This window comes from Alosa sapidissima, chromosome 12 (assembly GCF_018492685.1).
Source record: "Alosa sapidissima isolate fAloSap1 chromosome 12, fAloSap1.pri, whole genome shotgun sequence".
NCBI lineage: Eukaryota > Metazoa > Chordata > Actinopteri > Clupeiformes > Clupeidae > Alosa > Alosa sapidissima.
Genome location: NC_055968.1, coordinates 30,643,198 through 30,669,350, shown reverse-complemented (window position 1 = coordinate 30,669,350; position 26,153 = coordinate 30,643,198). Strand labels below are relative to the sequence as shown.

Genomic DNA, 26,153 nt, shown 5'->3' with positions numbered 1-26,153 from the left:
GAACCCTTCATATATTGCCATACACATCACATTTTTGTATGGGGTCAACGTTTGAAACTAGTTTGAAACAAATAGTCTTTCTTATGAAATACGTACTCACAAGTGCATGCACAAATCAGAAATACAACTTAAAAGTGCAAAAAAAGTGCTGCAAAGGGCTATCCTCACATCTGAACATGTTGCAATGCATAAGAGTGATTTGCCAGATCCTTAGCTCTTTGATACATATTTTAAAAATGCTATGTATAGTTCCATAGTTTGACTGTCTAAAAGCAGCGCAATTTACGAGTCAGAGTTTGACAACAACAAAATGTAAATTTCATTTGAAAGCTCCTCCTCTAATGTCAAGTCACCGTCATTTCCGGGTGCGGTAGAGTAGGAGTGAAAAAAAAAAAAAAACACTGCACAATTAGCCGACCAACAGATTAATAAATGACAGGAGGATACAGATATTGAAGATCACCGGCAGCAGATGTAACTCGAAAAGCCATTATTTGAGAGGTTATATGATTTATCTTCAGACAAGACATGTTAACCTCGCTGTCCAAGAATTGATCTCTTATTGAAGAAGTCGGTGTTTTCAGGTCTGTAGCTGGCTAAGTGTTAGCTAGCTGGCATAGCTTTCTGCAAGCTAGCTAACTACTTAGCAAGACGAGTAGCTAGGGAATTCGGCTTTGGCTTGATGTCGCCAGGGCCCTTATTAGACATTCTCTGATGTCGCGTAGGGACCGAGCGGACGCTACATGGATTAATTGTTTGCGAATGATTTAACGGCGCCAGTGTAAACATCTCTTGTAATGTCACAGCCGGGTCTTTGACACCTCGTCTACATGCTAACCAGCGTTTAAGTTAATAGCTAGCTAAGTGAGGAAGGTCAACATTTTTGCGGCAGCAAACTGACTAATAATACCACAAACGTTGCCACTGGTCCATATCTATCTTCCAGTGTCATTGTAGCTCGAATTTCAGTTGATGTCCGCTTTGTTTCCCGATTTTTATGACCCAAAGCGGTAGCTATTCTTTTTAAATGTGTTTTGCTCCGTTCAGCCTCTGTCTATTTTTGACAGACTCTCTTTGATCGGATGTTAGTAAGGGTCGCTGTCCCATTTGGTAGTTTACAAACAGTCTGTTGTAGTTGTCAGCGGGCTGACTTAGCATATGTCGTAATGTTTCTCGTCCTTAATTCCATAAACGAGGTGGAATAGTCACTTTTCTGATGCTTTAATGGCTAGTAAGATACCTGTTTTGTAAAATATTGCAATCCTGAGGGTTTTGTGCAGACCAGAAATCCATTTGGATCGTGGTACCATTTTTTGTGTGCTTAGAGCCTTTCATATGCAACCATCTGGACAGACACTTTTATATCTACAAAACCAGTGCTCGCTCTTTTCTATTTATTAAAGGGATATCTGGCACTTCAATATCAGGTAATTGCATTTTTTAACTTTTAATTCTTAATAACATTTGATCACTATAAGTATGGGAGTTTTATGGATAACAAGTCACGTGCCAATTTTCAGTGCTGACACATGTGCTGCTCTATTCAGTTATATTATTATTATTATTATTATTAATTAGGCTATGCCACCATCAAAGGCATTTCAGTGTCCCCGTTGGGCTTTTAGTATCCCACACTTAGTACACCTACGCTCCAGCAGTGGCTGTGGCACTGAGTTCCTTTTGTTTTGTTTGAGTGTGTGGTTAACAGTGGTCTTCTTTTCTCTCCTCCCACAGTGTACAATGAATGGCCTATCTGTCAGCGAGCTGTGCTGCCTCTTCTGTTGTCCCCCTTGTCCCAGCCGCATTGCTGCCAAGCTTGCCTTCCTGCCCCCGGAGCCCACCTATGCCCTCCTGCCCGACCTGGAGGCAGGGCCCGTGCCCGCGGGTGCGCCCGCAGCAACAAGCCTGCGGGCGCGGGGAGGAGGGGGTGGCGGAGGCGCCAGCGGGGGCGGAGGAGGGGGGGCAGGCAGCACTGCGGCCGGAGAGGGCCGATGGAAGCTGCACCTCACCGAGCGAGCGGAGTTTCAGTACTCCCAGAGAGAGCTGGACGTCACGGAAGTGTTCCTGACGCGCTCCAGCCGGGGCAACCGAGTGGGCTGCATGTACATCCGCTGCGCCCCCTCCGCCAGGTGAGCGAGCCGGACGGAGCTCCAGAGAGCAGGAGATACTGTTGGGGACAGATGTGGAGATACAGGCAGACAGGCAGAAAGAGAATGAAGGCACAAGCAAGGGGCGGGAGGGGGGGTGGATAGCCAGGATAGATAGACAGAGTGAGAGTGAGAGACAGAGAGTGAGAGACAGAGAGTGAGAGACAGAGAGTGAGAGACAGAGAGTGAGAGACAGAGAGATGGATAGATATCTAGAGGTGTGGAGTAGAGAAGAGATGGCCAGAAATGTGTCAAGCCCACCCTGTGGCACACTTCAGCCCACAACTAGGTGATGTGAACACAGTGTCTGTGTCCCTTTATATGTATTACAGGTGTTGCCTCGGAGGTGAACCTCTGTCCTGCTCGAGCGGCTCTCCCCGTGGATTGTTTTTAGTCCTTTTGTCTTGCCTCCGGTCTCTATGTGTCAAAACTTCCTGTGATAAGCTCACCTCCCTCTTTCCACTCTCGGCACTTATTTGCATGGCATCAGTTCTGTTTTTTTCCCCCCTCCACATCTGTCCCATTTCCTAGTTTTCTTGCCTGTGTCAGCTGTCTCTAACCTTTACCCTTCCTCAGCTGACAGCCCATTGTTGTGTCCCTGTGACGACTCGTTTCAAGCAGCTGTTGTGTTTGCTATTCATGCTATTTACGAATGTTACTTTGCTGTTGGTACAAAAATGTTGCCATTTTGCCATGCATGCTGCTCGACTTGTTTTCTCCTTTTGATGTATTAAAGGCTGAATGAGGAGTCTGGATTTAGTAATCTAGATGGCAATCTATCGCCCTTAGGTGCCCTGAGAAAAGGTCATTTGATTGAAAGTTATACATTTTGTATTGATTTGATGGTTTAGAATTTAACTATTTTCATTATAAGATGTGTGTGGAAACATGTCTTTATGTGGAGGTGAAAAGCGTTCACTGCTGTGGTTTTCTGGTAATGTCAAGAAATGGAAACTTTCATATGGTTTTTAGTTTTGGCCACCGTTTGAGCAATGCTGGGACGCTTTAAAGGTTAGGAAGGAAATGATCACAGATCATGGATCGTTTATGTTGTCTAACCATCAGTGACTCAGTCTCAGTGGTTTGACCAGCAAGAACCACTCGTAAAGCTAAATCCAAGTGGTTTGGTTTTATTGCCAGTTACATGGCCAGCTTTTTTCATGGCTCTACAGCTCGCGTTGAAGTGTGTGTAAACTTTATCCGTGTGTTAAGATGACCTGTTTTTTTAGCAATGAAATCTTTCACGTTCATATTTCTGCTTTGCGTACTGTGTGAATGTAAAACAATGCTGGTGGAAGAGTGCCTTTATTTTTGTCAGTGGCACACATTACGTGGCACTGTGGCAAAAGAAGCCCTGTGGGAACAGTTTAATTAGTCACATGTAATTAGTGACATCCTTCAGGGCAGGGAGACCTGCGACTCGGAGGCCCTTGACAATACGGTGCGAGCGAGACTGACAGGACGAAGGCACGCACGCCATTCTCAGTCCCACCCACTCACCCCCTCTTCTCTGCATTTCCCCACAGGTTTACCATCCTCTTCTCCCATGGCAACGCGGTGGATCTGGGACAGATGAGCAGCTTCTACATCGGCCTCGGCACACGGATAAACTGCAACATCTTCTCCTACGACTACTCAGGCTACGGAGTAAGCACGGGCAAGCCGTCCGAGAAGAACCTCTACGCAGACATCGATGCCGCCTGGCAGGCTCTACGCACACGGTAGGCCCCAGACATTCCTTTCACCCTCTCGGAAGTGCTGCAGATATAGAGAGACCTGGTCCTGATTAGGGGTGGGTTACGACAGGCCAGGGACATTCCTAAGACAAGATCTACTGTTGTATTTCTGTAGAAATGTTTTTGGGAAGTTCAGTGTTTTCCACAGAATTGAATTGTATTAGTTGTGGTAAGTGAAGGAGAGGGGGGGGGGGGATGTTGAGCAAATACTCTGTTGGATATTGTGCTATGTTATATATTATGCTATAGTTATAATTGCCTTGCACGAGAAGTTGATATTGACAAGTAGCTGTAACATTATAGGGTGCTGACCTCGACAACCCAACAGTATTCTAACGTTAGCGTAGGCATACTGCTTCTTATGCTTGCACATGACTGAATTACAGAGAGAGAGAAATGAAATGAACGGATTGCATCCCATATAAGTATGTATGTTGATATTGTGGTGGGCCGCCACAAATAAGTCAATGTATGGGAAACACTGAAGTTGAATCATGTCTCATGTCAGACGTTGGCTCTTATCCTTTTGGAAAACCCTGGGCCAGGAGTGATGGATTCGGTCCCAATTTGATATTGAACTGTCCCCACAATCTACTTAACTTATCATGAAAGTGTGCCTTTAACTTTAACTTTTGAAAGTGTGCCTTTAGTTTTAATTGGTTTAGGTTACTATCCCGAAACTAACAGATAACACAGAAAGCTCTTTGTTGCTATATTACATTAAATTTAAGGATATTGTGCTGAAATTGAAACTTATAATAATGTTGATATGTAGTACTTATAGCCACATATATTGCACAGGTATACTGTACAGGTCAGGAGGAATAAATGCCTTGATTATGTGCTCTGTTTACCAGGAAGTTCAGTTTTTAGTCATGACTGCTCTGTAAGTTGATGCTGATCAACCTGAATCAGTCATCTCCAGCCAGGCATATTCTCCTTTGATGCAGGAAACTGCAATGCAGACTAGCTGCCTGCCACTGATTAAGTGGCTGAAAATGAGCAGGGAATGAATCTCTCGCACTGAATTCTGCCGTGAGGTTTATGTTTGTCAAGCCTGGTATACTACCAGGAACTGCTTGGGTTTGTTGAGACTAGTCTGTTGACATTCCTCGTAAGGGTCAGTACAGTTGTATTTGCCTAGGGCCTCATGAGTCCCAACCTAACTTCCTTAAAAGTGTGTTCCTTATGACAGATCCTATCTGATTTGTGCAGATCACGGCCAGATATGTTACTTAGTTACTTATTCATTCATTTGGCTGACGCCTCTATTCGAAGTGACTTACATCAATTATTGCAAGAGCCTGTCTCTGTGTGCTAATGTGCCTTACTCAAGAGCACAGCTCCTTATCCCCTATCTTACTACTACACCAGGTGTTGAAATCACTTAAGGACATAATGTAGCAGCTTCATGGTTTTGTGTTCTTTATGTTTACTGTACTTGCTTTTACTCTGGGCAGCCGTGGCCTACTGGTTAACACTTCAGACCTGTAACCGGAGGGTTGCCGGTTCGAACCCCGACCAGTAGGCACGGCTGAAGTGCCCTTGAGCAAGGCACCTAACCCCTTACTGCTCCCCGAGCGCCGCTGTTGATGCAGGCAGCTCACTGCGTCGGGATTAGTGTGTGCTTCACCTCAGTGTGTGTACACTGTGTGCTGTGTGTGTGTTTCACTAATTCACGGATTGGGATAAATGCAGAGACCAAATTTCCCTCATTGGATCAAAAGAGTGTATATATACTTACTTATACTTATACTTATACTTTTATGCTGCCCACAGGTATGGCATCAGTCCTGAGAACATTATCCTGTACGGGCAGAGCATTGGCACCGTGCCTACCGTCGACCTGGCGTCACGGTACGAATGTGCGGCAGTCGTCTTGCACTCCCCTCTCACCTCGGGCATGCGGGTTGCTTTCCCCGACACAAAGAAGACCTACTGCTTTGATGCTTTCCCAAAGTAAGTGTCACCGTTTCTCTGTTGATATGAAGATCTATCACTTTAAATCCCCAAACCAACATATGAAAATGAGCCACATCAAAGTAGGCAAGATTGTTATCAGCTTACGACCTGTGATTGAAAATGTAATGCGTCATAGATTTTAATTTAAGCTCAGTGCTTAATATAATCTGGGTGAAACTGTTAGCACATTTGAATTTGCTCTGTTGCAATTCTCCCATTGGAGTAGACTTCTAAATCATTAAAAAACCTGGGAACCAGTCAGAAACGCTTATGGGGTGGGCTTTGTACAGTGACAGACAAAGAAGGCCCTGCCAATGGCTGCGCTGCCCTCTTTTTATTTTACTTTTATATATGTGTTTTTACATGCACACGACGGTGCTCTTGTGACAGTCAAATTTCCTTCAGGATGAATAAAGTATTTCTTATCTTCTCTTAAGTTTCTCCACCACTGTCGTCTCCATATCTTCTGGTTGTTATGGCGTACATACATTCCATTACTAGCCCCCAGGTCTACTCCATAGACTATAACCTAAAACAGACGCGGGCAGCTTTAAAAAAGATGGTAATTGTGAACATAGCCTTATTTTTCATTGTATCATAATTGGTCTGGTAGTAATTGAGCATATTGACTGACTGAAGGGCCTGTAGACTCGCTTACATCTGTGCATATTTGTGATTCCGCCACAATATGGGCGCACTCACTGGCCCTTACCCCTGCCGGTGCCCGGGCAGTTGGCGTTTGGTTAGGGCGACGCAGTGCCAGGCTGGGCGCAGGGGTGCCCGCCGGTGCTGGCGCTGCAGCTGTGCTGAATGGCCGCTCTGTTCTCCGCAGGGTCGCCCAGTGTCCTCACCCAGCTGTCCGGCACACCGTGCCCCGTATCCCACAGCAGCCCTGCTGTCTGCGCGCGCACACACACACACACACACACACACACACACACACACACACGTGCACAGGCAGCTGCAGTTAGCATTTGCTGTCTGATTGAACGGGGGAAAAACACTCATCTGTGTTGTTATGGGTGTGTGTTTGTCTGTGTCTGTGTGTGTGTCTGTGACTGTTATATGAAGGAAGCACTTGTTGTCTTGCCCATATGTTGCATTCAACGGTTGAGGATGTGTTCGGTTGTTGTGAGCTGGTCATTGAGGGCACTGAATAAACTCCTCAAGCGCAACTGATGGTGCAAAGGTCATAACATTGAGTTATGAAATGCATTTACTAAAGTGTCTCAATTCAGTTTTCTACCATCACTGTGTAATAAGGCTTACAAGACACTGTGAGAGATAAAGAGCCTGGAGTATTATTGAATTCTTGTGCATGACGTGTAGAATATTTGAAATGAGCTAAATGGGAGTGTTTTGCTTTGACGTGGCTCGTAAACTTGCCCATAATTGCTGAATAGGTCAGCATTACTCTCTATGGTGAAATGTGCCTGGAAAATGGTCTGCAATAATGTAAATTGAGTTGAATGTAAATTAAATGTAAATAAATGAAATGGAGAGGCATTAACCCTTAAAGGTGTACCGTTACAATGTAAAGTATGTTGGAAAATGAACGTTCTAAAGAATATTTGGGTTCATTAAACTCAACATAGAATTTTAGAACCTTCAATTGTTGCGGAATGGAATCTTGTGTTAGAATGTTCAAAACCCCACACCTTAATGTCCCCTCGGTCATGAATATAACTCCTCCATTGACCCCTCTGTCTGTCCCTTCTCTTTCCCTTGGTCCTTTTCTCTGTCCGTCTCCGTGTAGCATTGAAAAGGTGTCCAAGATCACGTCACCGGTACTGATCATCCACGGGACGGAGGACGAGGTCATCGACTTCTCTCATGGCCTGGCGCTGTTTGAGCGCTGCCCCAAGGCCGTGGAGCCGCTTTGGGTGGAAGGCGCTGGACACAACGACATCGAACTCTACAGCCAGTACCTGGAGCGCCTGCGTCGCTTCATCGGCCAGGAGCTAGCAGCGCAGCACACCTGAGAGGGCCCCACACATACACACACACACACACACACACATATATACACACACACACACACACACACACACACACACACACACATCCAGCCACCCTCCCTAGTCTTTCTCTTCCGCTTCCCCTCCTCCTGGGCCAAGGTCTGTTTAACTCCACCCCACTCTCTCACACACACACACACACACACACACACACACACACACACACGCCCCCTGTCTGGGAGGGAGCGAGTGGGCGGTCTCTGTCTGTCCATGGGCCTCTGAGTCAGTAAAGGGGGGATGGTAGTGAGCGCCCACCTACTCAGACCTGAACGAGTGAAATCTTTCTATCTCTCATTGTTGTAGTCTTTTTTTTATTATGGTCGTCATGACTTCTTATAATCACAGACAGCCCCTCTCATTTTTTTTTTTTTTGTTTGTTTGTGTGTTTTTGTTTTGTTTTGTTTTGTTTTGTTTACTTATTATCCCATCTCCAACAATCCACTAAACGGTCATGGTGGGCAGTGGACTCCCCTCTCACCCATCGACACCAGCTGACCCAGCATAGCGCTGGAGGGTGACGCGGGCAGGGCTGGGACAGCGCACACACACACACACACACACACACACACACACACACACACACACACACACCACCTCAGGCCTCTCGCACCTCTCATCCGCCCTTTCGTCTGTCTCTCTCATCTGTCTCTTTCTTCTCATCCCCCTCGGACCCTCCCGCCCTCCGTCACACCTTCCGTCTGTCGTGGGGCGCACACGGGCCGGCCGGCCTCAGGTGCTGAAAGTCGTCTCCCTGTTCCTTCCTCCTCCCGCTCACCTCGCAGCTGGGCCGAGGTGTGTCTGTGGCGCCGATGACATGTGATATTGACCATTACTCCAGCCCGGGGTACCTCAAGCACACTGGCCGGCTCTTTTGTCTGTGGATGCTTGGCCTCTATCTGAGCCCTGTCAGTAATCTCAAAGGGGGGGGGGGGGGAGGATACAGAGGGAGGTGGGGGTAGGGGTTTGGGCAGGGGTTTTGGCCCCTTTCCTGACCTGTTTTGGCTCATTATAGAGACACTGCAGACTAAAAAACGTTAGGTGTCCATTCTAGATGCAACAGGCAGCTGTTGAAAATATTGAAAACTAAACCCCTCCACCATTGCTGTTGAACAAGGGGATTTGTTTTATAGAATTCAAACTATATGCAGAAGTGAAGTCTCGCAAAGGAATTATTGACTACCTCCCCCCAACCCCACCAAACACAAAGAGAATCTCATCCCATCAAATTGCTTGTATTTGCCTGAGAAAATAGAGATGTGACAGTGTTTTTTTTTTTTAAGTTTAGCCAATTTTCCACCTATTGAATGCCTATTTGTTCATAGATCTTTGAAAATTGTTTTGTGAAAAATAAAATAAAAAATGGATCAGTTCAGTTATTCAGACCTACACTGATAACATCATATCTGTTGAATTTGCCAAGTCTTTATCAAATAGTTAATGTGTGTAAAAATGAGACCAAGTACCGCTAAAATGGGAAGCTTTCATAAATCACACAGTAAATGAATCCATTGGCTGGACTAGGCGTTAGTTTGTTGGTTTTACTTCTGATTATGTGTTTTAAAAACAAACACGCAAATATTTTGGCTGATCGAACACTGTTACATCCCTATTTTGTTTGGCAATGTGTATTTCTGTAGTCTCTTGTTTGAAAATGGTGGATTTGGAGGAAGGTGGCTTATCCCAGCAAACAGTCTTGCTGCTAGCTCTATGGAGACAGCAAATGTTACAAAAAATGTTTTCCAGTTTTTCTTGTTCCTAGTTGAAAATATGACAGCAGGTTTGTCTTCAGAATTGGACATGGAAATATTTTTTGTCAACATCGAGTGCTGAGGTTAATTTATGTACAGTTTGATTTAAAGCCTATAAAGCATTTAGTTGATGTTGGTAAAGCATAGCTATATGTTAAACACATTTTTTATCACATGTCCCTGATGGTCTCCAAATTAGCACCTTCATGGCATTTTTGAAGCCCATTCTTCAGAGGTGTATCACACTACAGAGTATATCTACAAATGTATAATCGCATATGTTAGTTGTCCCCTTGATTATGACCCTTCTTTAACCTAAATATCTCACCTGAAATCTCACCGAAATCATGAGTGGTTATCACCTCGGTTCTGTTACTTTTCATCTCTTGGCAAGAACATATGTCCTTGTATGGATTACATTCAAGACCATTTTTGATACAATATTTAGTAAAGCTGGCTCAAGTTCTACAGAAACAGAGACACTAAAGAGTCATTGTGAATCACTGGGCCCATGCTGGCTGTGGCCACAGTGTGTAACTGGGTCAGCCTTCTTTAGACTAAGCTGTTTGAACTGGATGAAGTATTAAAGTGAACTTGCTGCTGAAGACAAGGATCAAACGCTCTAAATGGAATGAAAAAAGGCCCAACCCTTCCTTTACGTAGAAATCAAGCACGTTTCCTGCATCAGTGCAAGTTTCCTCTGTGCAGTTTGCATCAGCATCCCTGGTTTTATGCTCGAGTCCTCCTGGTGTACATTTGTTTTCTGGATTGGTTGCAGGGGTGCCTTCTCTTCTGTGCATTTGGACTCTGTAGAGTGCAGCCTACTAAGTCCTCTCTGGTTCTGAAACATTGGTTAACACTATATTAATGAAGGGCATTGGGGCATTGACTAGAAGCTAGACTCAACATTGCAGACTAGAATTTTTACACACAGAACTTACAAGGATGATGCTCATGCTTTTAATATCCACCTCACTTAGCCTGATAACCCCTTCATTTTTCTCTCTCATGGCGTTTCCCAGTGCAGTGGATTCCAAATTGATTGACACACAAGGACATGTAGCTTACACCACAGAATGCAAGCAACCAAGATGATCCATCTACCACTTTATTGGTAGTGACTCATGTCTGGACGTTTTTTTTTTTCTTCATTGGACCTTTGTGGGTTGTGATTTCAAAGTACTCGTGTAAATAACCAAGTAACCAACCAAAGGCAAAAACCTCAAGTTTGATGCTTGTTTGTCAACACACTTTATCCACTCAGAACACCGTTGAGTGGGTCGATATCCATCAGAACCAAAGACTCACAGGTCTCAAAGCTGAAGTCCACTGCCACCGTACTGTCCCAGGGTTGTGGCATGGAAAGGGAATTTTAACACGGGCCAAACCAGGATCCAATGAAGACTGTTACTCAGATAGGCGTGTTTTCTATAGACATTCAGATACATCTACACATCTGCTGAAGCAGAGGATGCAGGGATTCGTCAGATAATGCGAGCAACACACGGCCGATCTCTGAGTCTAAAGGGGTTTGATGAAACAGCATGTATGGGAAGGGGAAGGAGTGTGTGTGTGTGTGTATGTGTGCTTGTGGTGTGCCAGGTAAGCCACACGCTCACGCACACACCTTCTTTTATCTTGTTTAAAGAAAAAAAAGGATAAGTTATATAGAAATGTCTTTTTTTATTATTCAAATGTATGTACTGTACTTCAAGTTGTTTGCAGGGCTTTTTTTTTTTTTTTGCTTTGGGGGGGATGGGGAACCAAGGGAATTGGTGATTTGAAATGTTTTATTGTATTCTACTTAAGCATTGTTATTTTTAAGTTGTCAAAGAAAATGTATGTCTTTTTTCCTTTTTCCAAAATTAATTGAACAGAAGATCTTAGGAAATAAAACCATGGATTGATTACTAAGCCTCCTTGGCTGTTTGTCCTGCAGGAAGGCCTGGTTTAACCTTAATAGAGCCAGACAGCTGAAAATGATTCATAAAAGACAATAGCAAGTAATTGTTATGTAGTCTATTAAACACCGACCGGTGTTTAGCAGCAAATGGCCTCTACAAGGTTTGATGTGGCTTTTGGACAATAATATGCCCTCTGAGCCATGCAATTCTATTATTCTCGCTGCCCTGGTTTGCATACTGTCTGGTGCACACCCACTGTAAATCAAGGTTAATACCTCGGCACATAGGGGCCGTTTTTTCACGTCCCTCCTGGCTTTGAATACTCCGAGTAAACAAAGAGCATTATGAGTGAGCTCAGGCCCACGGTGTGGGAGGCTGCCACACAGACAGACGCCTCTGTGTGTGTGTGTGTGTCGTTAGAGTGTGGGTGCAGAGAGAGGCGAGGCTGGTGGGGAGTGTGTGTGTGTGTGTGTGTGGGAGGGGTGGTAGTGGTGGTGGTTGGAGTTTGGTAGGGGGAAGGAATGGAGACTGACAAGGGAGGTGGGGAGGAACTGGGCGGGGGGGGGGGGGGGTGTGCATGGGTGAACAGATGGGCTTAGCTGTTATCTGTGACAAAAAGATTCCAATTATCTGTCCCTTTTAATTACTCCAGTGTGAGCCCTATGTCTGTCCACCCCTTCTCTCTCTCTCTGTGTGTGTGTGTGCGTGTACGCGGTGACAGAAGTAGAGAGAAGGGAGCGAGCACAGTGCTGCCAGATGGGATTTAAGCCCCCACACCACCTCCCACTGCAGCCCTGGCAGACGACACATATACATGAGCACATACACGGGGCTTCTCCACAAACGCCCTAATCGCCTGGCACGTGGATTAGGCTTCAGTCAATGCAGCAGCACTTCCTTCTCAGCATTGTTCTCACAGTGCGGCTGGCGGTGGCGGTGGCACCGTGATGTTCAGTGATCTAACAGCGCGGCACACAACAGTTCACCAGCTGTTGCGGAAATGTGCTCTCTGTTCTGTTCTGGAGGGGACTACTGTTGCACACATTGACCCAGACTGGATGCTGTTTAGTAGGGAGGCCTTCTGTGGCCTCCAGTCAGCTGATCTCCGGAAAGCATTTTTAGAGAGTGCATTTTTAGAGAGTGTTCTTTGTTGTTAATGGCATTTATGTAAGCAAAAGCATCTTACAGTGGTAATTGGGCATTGATTGGGACTTGAATTTCCCCTGGGGATCAATAAAGTATCTATCTATCTATCTATCTCTTCAACTCTTCAAGTTGACCGATGTCTGTGTATAGGGCTATCTTAAAGACCATGGAACTCAGCATTTAAAAAGCAAGACCTGGAGGTGGATGTAGTGCAACTGCTTCACTTAATTGCCCATGAACTGTCTACTGAGTTTGTAACAACAAATTAAACTCCCCGCTATTCTAAAGTTGACATCAACCATGACTGTGTGAGGCCTACACGAGATGCCAAAATGGTGTTCTTTGTCTGGTTAAAATATATAAATATTTTCAACAAATTATATTCCAACATTCAAAGGAAGTTCTGTGGCTATGGCTGTGTCGTCAGAGGCTCAGTACTTGTTGAGATGGGTGGAGTGGGCGTGGGTTGTGGGGCATCATTCATCCGCTTTGTACCCCTCGCGGGGAAAAAAACGCCTCAGAAACATTTTCTTCCTAAAGTAGACGTCAGAAGGCGTCACCCTCCGTGTTTCCCTAAACGAGAGCGTTCGTCAATTAAACCGGTTTTTCAGACACAATGACCGGCCTCCCCAACGCACATTATTGTAGGTAGTGTGGCATGAGGGAGACGCTTCCTAAACACGCATACAAAGGGATGGTACGTACCACGTTTTATTGAACTTTAATCTTGCATTTTAACGTCGAATTACGCGATTCGTCGAATTTTTCACGGCAGCCTACTTTTCGACATACTGACTACCTTATCTCGTGGAAAGCTATGGCAATGTTTGCGTACTCTGATTACTTTGCTGCCGAGTGTCTGGTGTCCATATCTAGCGGACCAGTATTACACCGCCCGACCCCAGTTCCCCCCAACACACTGGGGCCCCTGGACCTATCCCTTGGGGAAACTGAGGTGTCGAGGGAGGACCGAGAAGTTCGTGACACACTTAAAGACGGGGCTATCACTGCGGATGGGATTCTAACTGGTCTCCATGGAAAGTTTCGACCCATGTCGGTCAACTCGGAGAGCAGCAACTCCTCCGATAACTTCTCGTGTGGGGAAAGCGGTTATACCACGCTGTCTGATTCTACTACTGCGACCCCCAACATGACCCCCTCCGCCACACCGACGCCCAATGTTAAGAGAGGACAATTAAACGGATCGCCGATTTTAAAGCGACATCACTGTACATACAGTGGATGTGACCGAGCGTATGGCAAATCATCGCATCTAAAAGCTCATATGAGAACACACACTGGTAAGTAGGCTAATGTATGATTACGGAGACATTAGTAAACTTGATTAGCCTATTTATGCTTGAAATGATCGGTCTAATAAATTAACAGTTATCACAGAATGTGCACAGCACTACCCTACAATGCTACATTCATTTGGATTGAACTATTCGAAGATGAATTTGACACAATAGACCCAAGTCTATCAGTTGCCTATTAGAGGACCTCCCATTCCTTGTACACGTTGTGAGCAGACATCAGGCGTGGGCGATGCATATGCAAGTAGGCTAATATAGGCTTCCGTTTAGGGCTTCTCAGGGAGTTACCAGTCCTTTTATCAGTAGGCCTATGTATTTGTGTGATTCAAAATAATTTAATGTAATCTTCCATAGTGTCACACGGACAAGATGCACCCTTTCACTCAAGTAGGCTAGGAAGAGATCATGCTTTGTTTTTGTTTACTTTCACCCTAACAAGCAAGAGGAAGTTTAGAGTGGCAAACCGCAACAGGGCTCACAACTGGAAGCACAGGTGGAAACACACAGACCCAGTGGGTCAAACTCGACAAAGGCTGTGCTTGCAGATAATTGTGTTCAGTCGTGCTATAGAACTGCTTCCCTAACCCATAGAGTAGCCATACCCCCACATATCATCAGAATTGTATAATCTATTCCTTTTCTATGACTACATTTTGAAGAGGTGAATATTTAGTCTCAACATATAGGGTTTCTTCAACTGAGAGCCCTGGGAGGGCTCTAATTGCCTTTTGAGTTCTTTTCCCATGTGTTATTTATGGGTGCCTGACTTCAACATGGCTCCTGACTCTAAGATGGCTGAGGGCAGTGATGGTTTTGAGGCAGACAGTTGAGGACAGGCTGGATGGTCATTATCTGTCACCTCATCCTGTACTCTAGACCAAGCCTAAACCAGAGTATACTGAAGACCTTTGATCAACAATATTTCCACCAAAGGAAGGACAACTTCTGTGCCTACTAGCAAGCTTAGGAAAGTGTCCATAGACAGTTAAGAGGGTAACAGTCAGTAGAGTTGTAAAGGTTGCAATTGGATCTTCACAACCTTGCTTCCTTCAAGGATTCATCGTAAATCATATATGAACATGGCTAAGCTGGGAGGGTGTCACTATAATTGTGGTGCAGCAAGCCTACTTTTAGTTTAGGTGGGGTGCTTCTTACATCAGACATATAACGCTGCGTGTGTGTGTGTGCGTCTGTGTGTTGTACAGGTGAGAGGCCGTTTCCCTGCTCGTGGCCCGACTGTGGGAAGAGGTTTGCCCGCTCCGACGAGCTGGCACGCCACATCAGGACCCACACAGGCGAGAAGCGCTTCCTGTGCCCGCTGTGTGACAAGCGCTTCATGCGCAGTGACCACCTGGTCAAGCACGCCCGCCGCCACCCAGGCTTCCAGCCCTCCATGATCGCCCGCAAGGGCACCCGCGAGGACTGTGCCCAGCTCCCTTGAGGGTGGACACGAGTGCGGTTGTCCCAGAAATAGGGCACGAGGTCCAATTCAACCATGTATCATAGATATGTAATATCCTAGATATAATGATGCCCATGGAGACCCAGAGACTATGTGCATTCTTTATAGACAACAACAGAACTCCTCATAGGTATTGTTTTTGCAATTGTGATTTATTTTTGGATATTATTATAAGTAGAAGGGTATGCAGATGTAGACTTGTTATGTAGCATCAGTATTCTGTCGATTACATAGTGGTAACTTCTTTTAAATATTCCAGTGTAGCTTTTGCAGTAGACATAATAATAAGAATACTACTCTGTTGATGGCTTTTTAACCCCCTATATTAGGTTTGTTCTAAAAAAGAATGCTATGATATGGTGGAGCTATAGCAAGCTAAAGGTTGATAGATTTCTGTCAATGATAAATACTAACTTTTTTCCAGCAGCTAAATGCGTTGCAGCAGTGTCACACCAGAGTCTAGCAGGTGGTAGCTCTCAATGATGTTAATTACATCTTGGAATGTTACCTGCTTATTTCCAAGTGTGCGTACCATGCAAAAAAAAAAAGATATTTCAGGGTGCAATAGGAATATTTAAAAAATGATCCGTTTTTGACGGTGTATCCGTTTTCAAATAGCTGCTGAAGTTGTGTAAGTTTTCTACTCTTGTTTATCTGCTTTAACTGTGGTGGAAGCACAGGACTGGTGCACTGTAGTCAAGATCCAAGGTCCAAGTGCTTCATCAAGTGCGACAAAGGACTGCCTTAATTAATGGAAAGGAATCAGATTTAAGCTTTCAGAGCTATTTGTGGGGGTAAGGTAAATGCACAAATCTTTCAGGGAATGTTTGCCTGTTTCTAATCCCATGAGAACTGCCTGTTGGGAAGTTTTATTCCAAAACTCGAAAAGCAATTGGTTGTGAATTGCATTCTGCTCTGCCATAACTGGGGAACTGTAACCTTTGTGTTTTGCCAATTTTAAGACTGGTTATCAGATAAGATAAGGCCAAAGTAGTTGCATAGGCATTGCTCACACTCTACCAGCGCCTCGCTTCACAAAACAAAATGTGTAGACGGGGTCACCACCAGGGGGCACTGTCTGCTGCTATGAGACGAGAAGCTTTGTCTTCCCGTTTTATATGAAGCAATCCCAGCTGTGTCTTAAAACTGCCCCAAAACTAACAGTCTCTTTCAATTTGCTTTATTTTCAACTGTCAAGGCTTCTGTGTTTTTTGTACAGATGCACGAAACTTGTAGGTTTATTAGGAGAAATGTTCGAGACACCCCCCTCGTCGGACATGTTTACGTGGTATTTTTCTCATAGCAACTGATACCAAACACAGAAAACACAAATTGTTCCTGTGAGGGGAAAAGTTGAGTCAGAGGTTACTATGGCAAGTATCCTAGAGACCCCCCCTGCTCCATGTACAGTCCCATGTTTCTTTTGAGGCTGTAATCTCCCTAAATTATAGTATGTGCTATATGTCCAAATACTTTTCACAGTGGACTAGGTATAATATACCCTAGACTGGGAATACCCATAAAAACTGGCCAGACGGACTTTGCTCTGCAGGTCCGTCTGGCCAAGAGGCCATTGAAGCCCGTTTCCAATGTCCCTAAAACACGGGCATGCGAATACAATCGCTAATCCAGCATGGACATGTATTTCTTTAGAATTAAGTAAGCAACTGCATTTAAAACCTATGTTTACAAGATTGCTAAACTTCTGAAACAAGTTGGTAAGAGTTTGGTGCACCTATTTAGGTTTAATTTCACTGCTAGTTACGCCCCTGCTGGAAGTCATAAGTCAATTTACCTTTTCCAGAGCCACTCTCAATTGAGAAGGGTCTGGTGTCAACGAGGGTATATATCTCACAAACGCTATCACATTTTGAAATGACATTAAAAGTCCAATATAATCAAGGTCTGATGTAAAGTGTCGGTACAGCCCAACTTCCTGATTCTATCCCTGTTTCAGATAGCTGGTCATTTGAGAGGAACAAAGCCATGCATTAACACCAAATGTGAGTGGTGTCACACTTGTAATCTGCAAATCATCTGTCTCTAGTGCCTTACAAAGGACCTGTTACTCGTTACAATAATAGCCTTTATACACACCTCAGCTATAGTTGTATAATGCATGAATTGTATTCTAGACCTGGGGATATCTTTAAAAGATGCCGATAACTGCTTGTGTATGTTGTCTTTATGCATTTATGCATTATCATGAACATCTCAGAGACATGTAGTACGGAAAACATTCCATTCCATAGTACCATTTACCTCATCGCGAGGACACTGGTTCACTTCATGTTATTGTCACATGTCATGGACGCCTTTGTTTCTCAGGGTGGTTATGTACAGTGTCTCCTTATTTAAAGGCTACCTTCGTTTGATTTACCCTCATTTAGTTTTGTGTGTTTTGTCTCTTCAACTTAATATTGTGGTTTGTACATACTCCATATATAGCTGCTGTCAGGAACAACAAAAACAAGATATTTTGTAAGAAATAATAATAAATAAATAGCCTATGTTTTAAGACTGCTCTTCCTGCTGTTGTTTTAATTCAGTGCCAAAGATCTGTCTGTGGGATTTGTGAAGTGAAATCCTGCCCCAGAGCCCTTGGTTATCAGAATTGTAGAAGAAATATCCCTGACCACAGCGGAGGCTCTTCATGTGTCAGGCTCCAGTGTTCCCACAGAATTGAATTGTAGTTATAATTGCCTTGCACGAGAAGTTGATATTGACAAGTAGCTGTAACATTATAGTGTGCTGACCTCGACAACCCAACAGTATTCTAACGTTAGCGTAGGCATACTGCTTCTTATGCTTGCACATGACTGAATTAGAGAGAGAGAAATGAAATTAATGGATTTCATCCCATATAAGTATATATGTTGATATTGTGGTGGGCCGCCACAAATAAGTCAATGTAGGTGGGAAACACTGAGGCCCAGATCAGGCCTGATTTGTCCTGGAGTCTGCTGCTGTGTGTTGGGTCACTCCCCCTTTGTGTAGAACGTAGCTAACCAAGGGTCCTGTAGCTAACCAAGGGTCCTGTAGCTAACCCAGGGACCTATAGCTAACCAAGGGACCTATAGCTAACCAAGGGTCCTGTAGCTAACCACATTATACTTTACTCTCCTATTTGTCCATATTATTTATGCTGGTCTCTAGACCTTATTCTAATGTTGGACGACTTTTTGCACCTTCACCATGACACTCACTCTCTTGAGCACCTTACCATGTACACATAACTAAAGGACTACTGTTGGACTACTTTTTGCACCTTCACCATGACACTCACTCTCTTGAGCACCTCACCATGCACACAGAACTACAGGCCCTGTCACTACAAGCGTCTCATGCTTGATCACCCTCAAGCACACTGGATTTTTTACATTTAATTTATATAGTATATTTAGTATTTAGTTTTGTTAGTTTTTCTTATCTCCTACTGTCTCTATTGTACAGTGGAGTTTGGTTATATGTTTATACTTATACTTATGTTTACCATTTCTGCTGTAAGTGCATGTTGTGTGTGATGTCTGTATGCTACTGAGACCCCCTGAATTTCCCCTTGGGGATCAATAAAGTATCTATCTATCTCTATCTCTATCTCTATCTATCTAACCAAGGGTCCTATAGCTAACCAAGGGACCTATAGCTAACCAAGGGTCCTGTAGCTAACCAAGGGTCCTGTAGCTGACCAAGAGTCCTGTTTGTGATGATGAACTGAGTTGTTTTTTTTTTTTAAATGGTGGTTTATTTTAATTCTAGATCTGTGTGGTATAATAGTAGAATGAGTTTTAAAACACACTACTCAAAGGCAGAGCCATTTCTCTGCGCTCCTCAAAAGGATTAAATGTGTGGTTGCAGGCTAGCCAATGAGATTTGTAATACCCTTCACCACTGATAATTTCATACATCTGAGGAACTGCAAGGCTGATGCAATGAGCAGAGGAGTACAAACACCCACCACCATCAATCTGAATGGGGTGTGCTCCCTTCTCCTCTGTTTGCCACTTGTGTCCTCTAGGTGGAGCACTTGACCTTCTATTCAAGGAGTGCTGCCCCTCAAAATCACATCACATCCACTTGATTTGCAGCCAAGTTGAGATCTCCATGGCATTCAGCCGAAATATTGATCATCCCCCTTCTATCTTGATCATTTTAAGAAATATAACAAAAAATATTTTTAATTACAGGAATTGATTAAAATGACCATTACTGCATTTTTGCTCAAATAATTTATTACAATTTTTTTGTTCTTCATTTCAGAACATATTAACTCAAGATACATTTTAAAATAATGATTCGATTTGTTGAATATGAAGGATTTTTTTTTTATATTCCCTCTTACTTGGCGATGATGATGATTTTATCACTGTTGTAGAGTTTGCAGTGGTAGTTGTAGAACACAGTAGTTGGTTTAACTTCATATATTTATCATCAGTAGTGTTATGTGAGGGGGGAAAATCAACGGTTGCAATGCTTAAATCAAGAGATGAAACCATTCTATTAAAAGGCACCCTAACTTTTATTATTGAATGTTTCATTTCCTTTTCATTGAGTTTCATTATGGCTCTCCATTTTCAATATAAGCATGTGTCATTAGGACTGTCATTATTTCTGCCCATCAAATCGAACTGGAGACAAGATTACTGTAATATCCTCTCCCAACTCCTGTGATGACTGGGTTTTTATTCATCAACATATAAAAGGAATTGGATTAAGATTGCTATATCTGTTATAGACAATCCACTCGTGTGCACTCAGGCATGCTTTGACACACATACCTCTCTCTTTCTCTCTCACTCGCTCTCGCTCACACACACAGTTTTACCCTGGCTTGAAAGCATTACTTTTGAGACTGGTGGTCATGTTTTTCCCTGCTGGTGTGTGTGGTTTTCATCTTTGGGGACAGTTCTTTACCCCCTCTCGATGTTTTTTCGGGGTGTTGAGATTGACTGCTCTCCAGTGTCCTGTCTCACTTCTGCCGTCCCGTTGAGCACCCCCCCCCAGATTCCCAAGGCTGGGGCCTTGTGCACGTGCCCCAGGGCCGGGGGGCAAAGTCATCTGGTTCTGCTTTGCTCTCAATCTGCTTGGTGGGACAAAACTGATTGGAGGCAAAATTGGTCTGGATGTTGAGTAATTGAAGATTAGGAGATAACATGAGAATCACTGTGAGTTCTGGAAAAAGGATCTCTCTCCTCTTGCTTATGGGTCTGTGGTAAGTAACCAAGATGGCCAACTGAAGTTTTGCACACAGGACATTGAGAACACATTCACTGACGTCATTTGGGCCCTACCAGCCTGTTTAAAAGGAGAAGTCGAGAGTATCTGTGTCAAATAAAGTTGCATTAACTATCAAAGCACCTCACTTATCTTCATCAAAATGGTTCACATGATCAATTCCACATGCCGGGCTATTGTGCTTTTCCATGGCTGCATAATAGTGTAAGTTATGTGTAGTGTAAGGCTGTACTTTAGGTAGCCTAACTGTAAAATACAGCATATTAAGTAATAAAGAGTAACAGCGCATCAATTGTTTGTCAAACTGGGCCCAGAGGTACAGATGGAGTTAGGATTAGAATTTATAGTTCGTGAATAGTGTAAGTGTTATAACACATTGATTAATGAATGAATGAATGTGTTATATCACAGTCCCTACTGAATGGTGTTGGTACCCTATCGTGTAACAAGGGCTGGATAATAGCCTATCCAGAATGACCAAATATGAAGATCCAGTATAATGGCTAATAATTACAAATCATTTCTCCATATGTGCAGACGGTAGGACTACGGACCTCAGAGCCTCCTCTGCCGATGTAAAAAAGGACCACTTCATGTTGCATGTTATTGACTCTTTCAATTTAGATCCAATACTCCAGACCCCATTTTGGAGCTAATTTTCAGTCAAGGTTGAGAAATCCTGTTATGACCTTTTAACTTCTCGCCATCTGGCTTTTTCGGTCCCCGTTTTCAGGCTCACATCCGAAATCACATTTCCTCCCTGCAACATCCAGTATCAGTAACACAGCGCACAGCAACAAATCATTGCCGTGGTGTAATGTGATCTATTTCCTACCCCCCCCCCCCCCCCCAGCAGTATATTGTTAAAGAACATATTACTGTTGTGTAACCTTGGTTGTGCTGAGGCTGGAAATTAAAGCCCATGCATCACTGGGAGGTAAAAAATTGTGTGTGTGTGGGGAGTCGAATGGCTATCAGATGTGGCGCGGCCATAACTCACCTGCCACTCCTCTGCTTTCTGACACATCTGCCCCCCAGTGTATCAGATGCTCCATTTTTCTTTTGATGTTCTTCTCTTTCAGTTTTCTTCTCTTCCTGGATGGACAGATGAACATATCAAAAGTCACCCACCCCTTTTGATGTGGGCGTTGGGGTTAGGCGTGGGGTCTTGTTTTACACGGAAAAGGAATTTGACTTTCGATGCATTGACAGGACTGCTTTTATTTGTTAAACCACCTCATCACAAAATGTATGAGGTATTACATTGATATGAGTGTGGGAGAAAGAAAACCCTATTACAATTACATGCTTCAGAGGATTCAGAAGGCAATGACAAAAAATAAAAGCTTCAGGAAATGTGAAATCATCAGGACTCTGTTTCTGAGGTTAAAGCTCATTTACATCTTGTACTTGGTTCTATGTGAATTACCCCCTCGTTAATTCTTGGAAGTTGGCCTTTATTCAATCCTATTTAATTAAACATTAGGACTGGGAGCAGTTTACATTTGCTCACTGTGCCCATCTCAGACGACAGAGGGGATGAAATGCTTCTTGAGTGAACGCTTTGTGAACTTTCCATCGTCCTTTGTGATGGAATGCGAATGCTCTGTTTGCTTTTATCCACATTCCATAACAATCTTCGGAATGCTCCCTCTTTTTTTGGACACTGTCCAGTTTTCTCAAAAACAGACACACACGCCCTCCCATCCTCCAAACCACTGCCACATACACAATGTCTTTATTTAGCACTCATGGTCTGTCTGCACAAACAAACCAGCCACAAAGAGTGTTTTATCATGTCTTTGCTTCTATGATATAATTTAATAATGACCCAATCATGTGCTCTCTGTCAGGGCTAGCAGTGAAATCAGGCGTATTGTCAACATGTGTAGCACGTTAAAGAAAAGCTGACTGACTTCTACCAATGGGTGGACACACCACATCACAGCACTCCCCAGTGACCCTGAACACACACACACACACACACACACACACACTCACACACACACACACAGACGCACAGACGCACACATGTACACACACGCGTGCACAAACTCTGAATCCAGGGGTCTGTGCTATTGTTCACTCCTATGTGAATAGCTCACAAGGGGAGATGGAAGCGGCCAACAGGTCAATGCCAGCGGCGCAGGAATGCCAGGGGCCTTGAGGAGGAAGCAGCCTCTGAAATATTCATTGGCACTCTTTAGTGTGACTGTATTGAGAATGACAGTGCCGGGCCAATAGCTCCTCTGGAGTATATCCAAACAGAGAGCCTTCACGTGAGGCATGGCTGAGTAGTGGTGGATGGAGGGAGAGAGAGGAGAACCAGGACACGACTCCCACTCTCTTTTCCCTCTTCCCCATCTCTTCCTCCCTCTCTCTCTCTCTCTCTCTCTCTCTCTCTCTTTTTTCCTCCCTTCCATGTCCTTTCCTGCTCCTATGACTCACCCTGCCACTGCTTCTCTTCTGTTCCTCCCTTCTCATTCATTCCTGCTCTCACCCCTTCCTCTTTCCAGCTCTCCATCTCTCTATTCCCCCTCTCTTTCTCTCTTTTTCTCTCTGTCCTTCTCATCTCCACACCAGACTGCACACTCACACGTCCTGATTGATGGCAGCCATGACAATGGCTCCTCTCACTGCAATAACACAGTCATCCACTGACTGGCCCCAACCAGTGGACTCTTATCAGCTCTGGATGTCTACCAAGCACAGGCAGTCAGTAATTGCATTTCCATCCAGAAAGGCTTGATTGGACAGGCAGTGGAGAGACTGCCGGTTTATCATAACACGAGGTATGATACTTGTTGATTTCATTTTTCCTCTTCCCCTCATGCACATGCATGCAGTCACGCTTCACAGTTTGCACACAGGTGGACGAGCCAAGGTTGCGCAAACGAAGTTCACCGTAAACAGTGAACACCTGTGTTCGACATTCTGTTTGTTGATGTTTTTTGAGGGAGGTTAATTGGTCTCATGTTTGGCACGGCAACATGCGGGACGGAGTGATGGCGCAGTGCCAGCCAGGACAAGACACGAGATTGACGCCAGCGCTAATTGGTTAAAATTCAATAACTCTGCGCGTATAACAGACGGCTGTGTTGAAGAAGTCCAGGAATAGATAGTAGCCTGTGTCACGGTACACCTACTGTCCCCGGATTGGATGGTCGTTATCAGGGGACACCATCATATCTCATAGGAAATGGAGACCCTACTGGTGGGCTCGTGACGGCACGTAATCCAATTTAATGTGATCACATACAGCCGATGCCGCTGGCTGAACAATATGTCATTACAGGAAGAAGGCTCATGTTTCCTTTGTCTCAGAGTTGGAGCCACAATGGCAAGCGCACACACTCCTCCACGGGCCACACCTTGTCCGGTCGCACAGGTCCGCACCACCATCAGCACGGGGGGAGAGGCCACTAATACCTCTGCATGGAGAGACTTCCTGAATTCTCCCTGAGCATCAGATTCCCCCTATCTTCAGGGGGAGCTTGACTGCAGTGCCCCACCCTTACCCCAGACACACCGAGGGGTTTAGAAAAGAGAAATCTTCTCCATCAAAGGTCACGCTTTCTGCTAAGCTCTTTCTCTTGGCTTCGCTCCGCACTGCGATCCCGCACCTCTTCATCGAGCGCAGGTTTCTTGCAGCTCCGACGACAATGCTTGAAGATGACGTGGGATGAAAGGCAGCGAGAACAAAAGCAGCGCGCTCCTGTTTTTCTGGCTCTTTATTTATTTAATGTCAGTTACCAGTTCTCCACACACACACACACACACACACACACACACACACACACACACACACACACACACACACACACACACACACACACACACTGGTATAGACACACACTTGTAGGAGCAGACTCATAGACACACACAGAGACTGCCAACACACACACACACACACACACACACACACACACACACACACACACACACAGATACTCACACACACAACACCATCACATCAGTGTCATCCTCCATCTCTCCCTTGCCACCACTCCACTTCAGATCAAAGGGAGATTTTTTCATACTGAATATGGCTCAGAGTTTCCTTGCTCCAATTTTAATCCTGTACACAAGAGTCTTGTTTCCTGCCTGTCCCAGAGAAGGGGGTGGCGGCTGCCACTCAGTCTTCTTCTTTAAGGGAAGTCAATTATACCTAATCACTTTGTGAGTTAATTTGGTGAAAAATTGGATTCATGTGCTTTTCGGAACCTTTATTTTTGACTCAATGCATCGCCGCTTTGTCATCGGCAGGAGACAGCTTCCCACAAACATTCCCACAATCCACTGGTTGTTTTTTTTTACACGACGGCTTATTAGGCACAAGCTGCGGCTGTTCACAAAAATGGAAGTATATTTCTGGAGGTGTCTCTCTCTCTCTCTCTCTGTGTGTGTGTGTGTGTGTGTATGTGTGTGTGTGAGAGAGAGTGTGAGTGAGTGAGTGAGTGTGTGTGTGTGTGTGTGAGAGAGAGTGTGAGTGAGTGAGTGAGTGAGTGAGTGAGTGAGTGAGTGAGTGAGTGAGTGAGTGTGTGTGTGTGTGTGTGTGTGTGTGTGTGTGTGTGTGTGTGTGTGTGTGTGAGAGAGAGAGAGAGAGAGTGTGTGTGTGTGAGTGTGACTGTGTATGGGAATGAGCCTAGGAAGGGATGTGGATGGGTAGAATGGGATTAACTGGATAGTCTGGGATTAGGTCTGTGACAGGCCGTGCTCTCCGGCCCGGGGAGCAGAGAGCTTTGGGTTGTAATTAACATGACCAGCGCTCTCTCAGGTGCTCGCCCCGGGCCCCGTGCAGCTTCAATGGCTTCGATGCTGCTACTCACCATAGGCTACACTGAGCATTGTCCCCTGGCCTGGGCGCAGTCGTCTGTTGTATTATCTCCCCCTCCCTTCAACACAGCACCGGCGAAGCACAAAGTGCTCTGAGCGCCGCGGTTCCATTGTTACTATGTGCTTGTTTGTCTGTCCGTCTGGTGAAATGAGTTGTGTACTCAGTGTGTAAGAAAGCATCAGATGACCTGAAAGGGAGAGGTCTGGGTATGTTGACCCGAGAGACGTCTAGTCGTGTTTATCTCTGAGTGGTGAGCCACTGGGACAGCAAATATGCCCTTTAACAAGGTCAGGCAGAGAGTGTGAATGTGTGCCATATGAAACTTTCTGTATGACCGCCTTTGCACAAGGGAGGCAGTGGCTATTTGAAATTTGACCTCTGGCCATTTGCACCACACACATGTTACATTTGGAGATGCTTGGTTTAAGCTGAGTTCACAACTCTTCTTTTCTCTTGAAAGACACCTCAAACAGTTGGAATTAATTGTTACAATGAAATGTTCACAGTAATTAACATTGTGGTCAAAATATAATTTGAACTTTCAAGAAAATAGAAGATTAACGTCTAACACGCTTTAAAGTTAATCATTTATTATCAATACATGTCTTATTTAAATAATTAATTAAGTAATTAATTCAATTA

At 44.5% G+C, this 26,153-nt stretch overlaps 2 protein-coding genes across 3 annotated transcripts; both read left to right on the top strand.

Moving 5' to 3' along the window:
- Positions 1-357: 357 nt before the first annotated feature.
- On the top strand, positions 358-11,525 carry abhd17ab (abhydrolase domain containing 17A, depalmitoylase b). Of its 2 annotated transcripts, none has more exons than XM_042056944.1 (5): positions 358-501; positions 1,735-2,129; positions 3,674-3,868; positions 5,663-5,842; positions 7,602-11,525. In XM_042056944.1, exons 2-5 carry the CDS (start codon positions 1,741-1,743, stop codon positions 7,825-7,827), a joined length of 990 nt encoding a protein of 329 aa, XP_041912878.1. In that variant the 5' UTR covers positions 358-501; positions 1,735-1,740; the 3' UTR covers positions 7,828-11,525. The 2 variants fall into 2 exon arrangements, with proteins under 2 accessions (XP_041912878.1, XP_041912877.1); XM_042056943.1 differs by having other exon boundaries at positions 365-1,427.
- Positions 11,526-12,092: 567 nt separating this feature from the next.
- On the top strand, positions 12,093-17,957 carry LOC121678134 (Krueppel-like factor 9). Its single transcript, XM_042057358.1, has 2 exons — positions 12,093-13,962; positions 15,183-17,957. The coding sequence occupies exons 1-2, from the start codon at positions 13,479-13,481 to the stop codon at positions 15,416-15,418; spliced, it is 720 nt and encodes a 239-aa protein (XP_041913292.1). The 5' UTR covers positions 12,093-13,478; the 3' UTR covers positions 15,419-17,957.
- Positions 17,958-26,153: the final 8,196 nt, after the last annotated feature.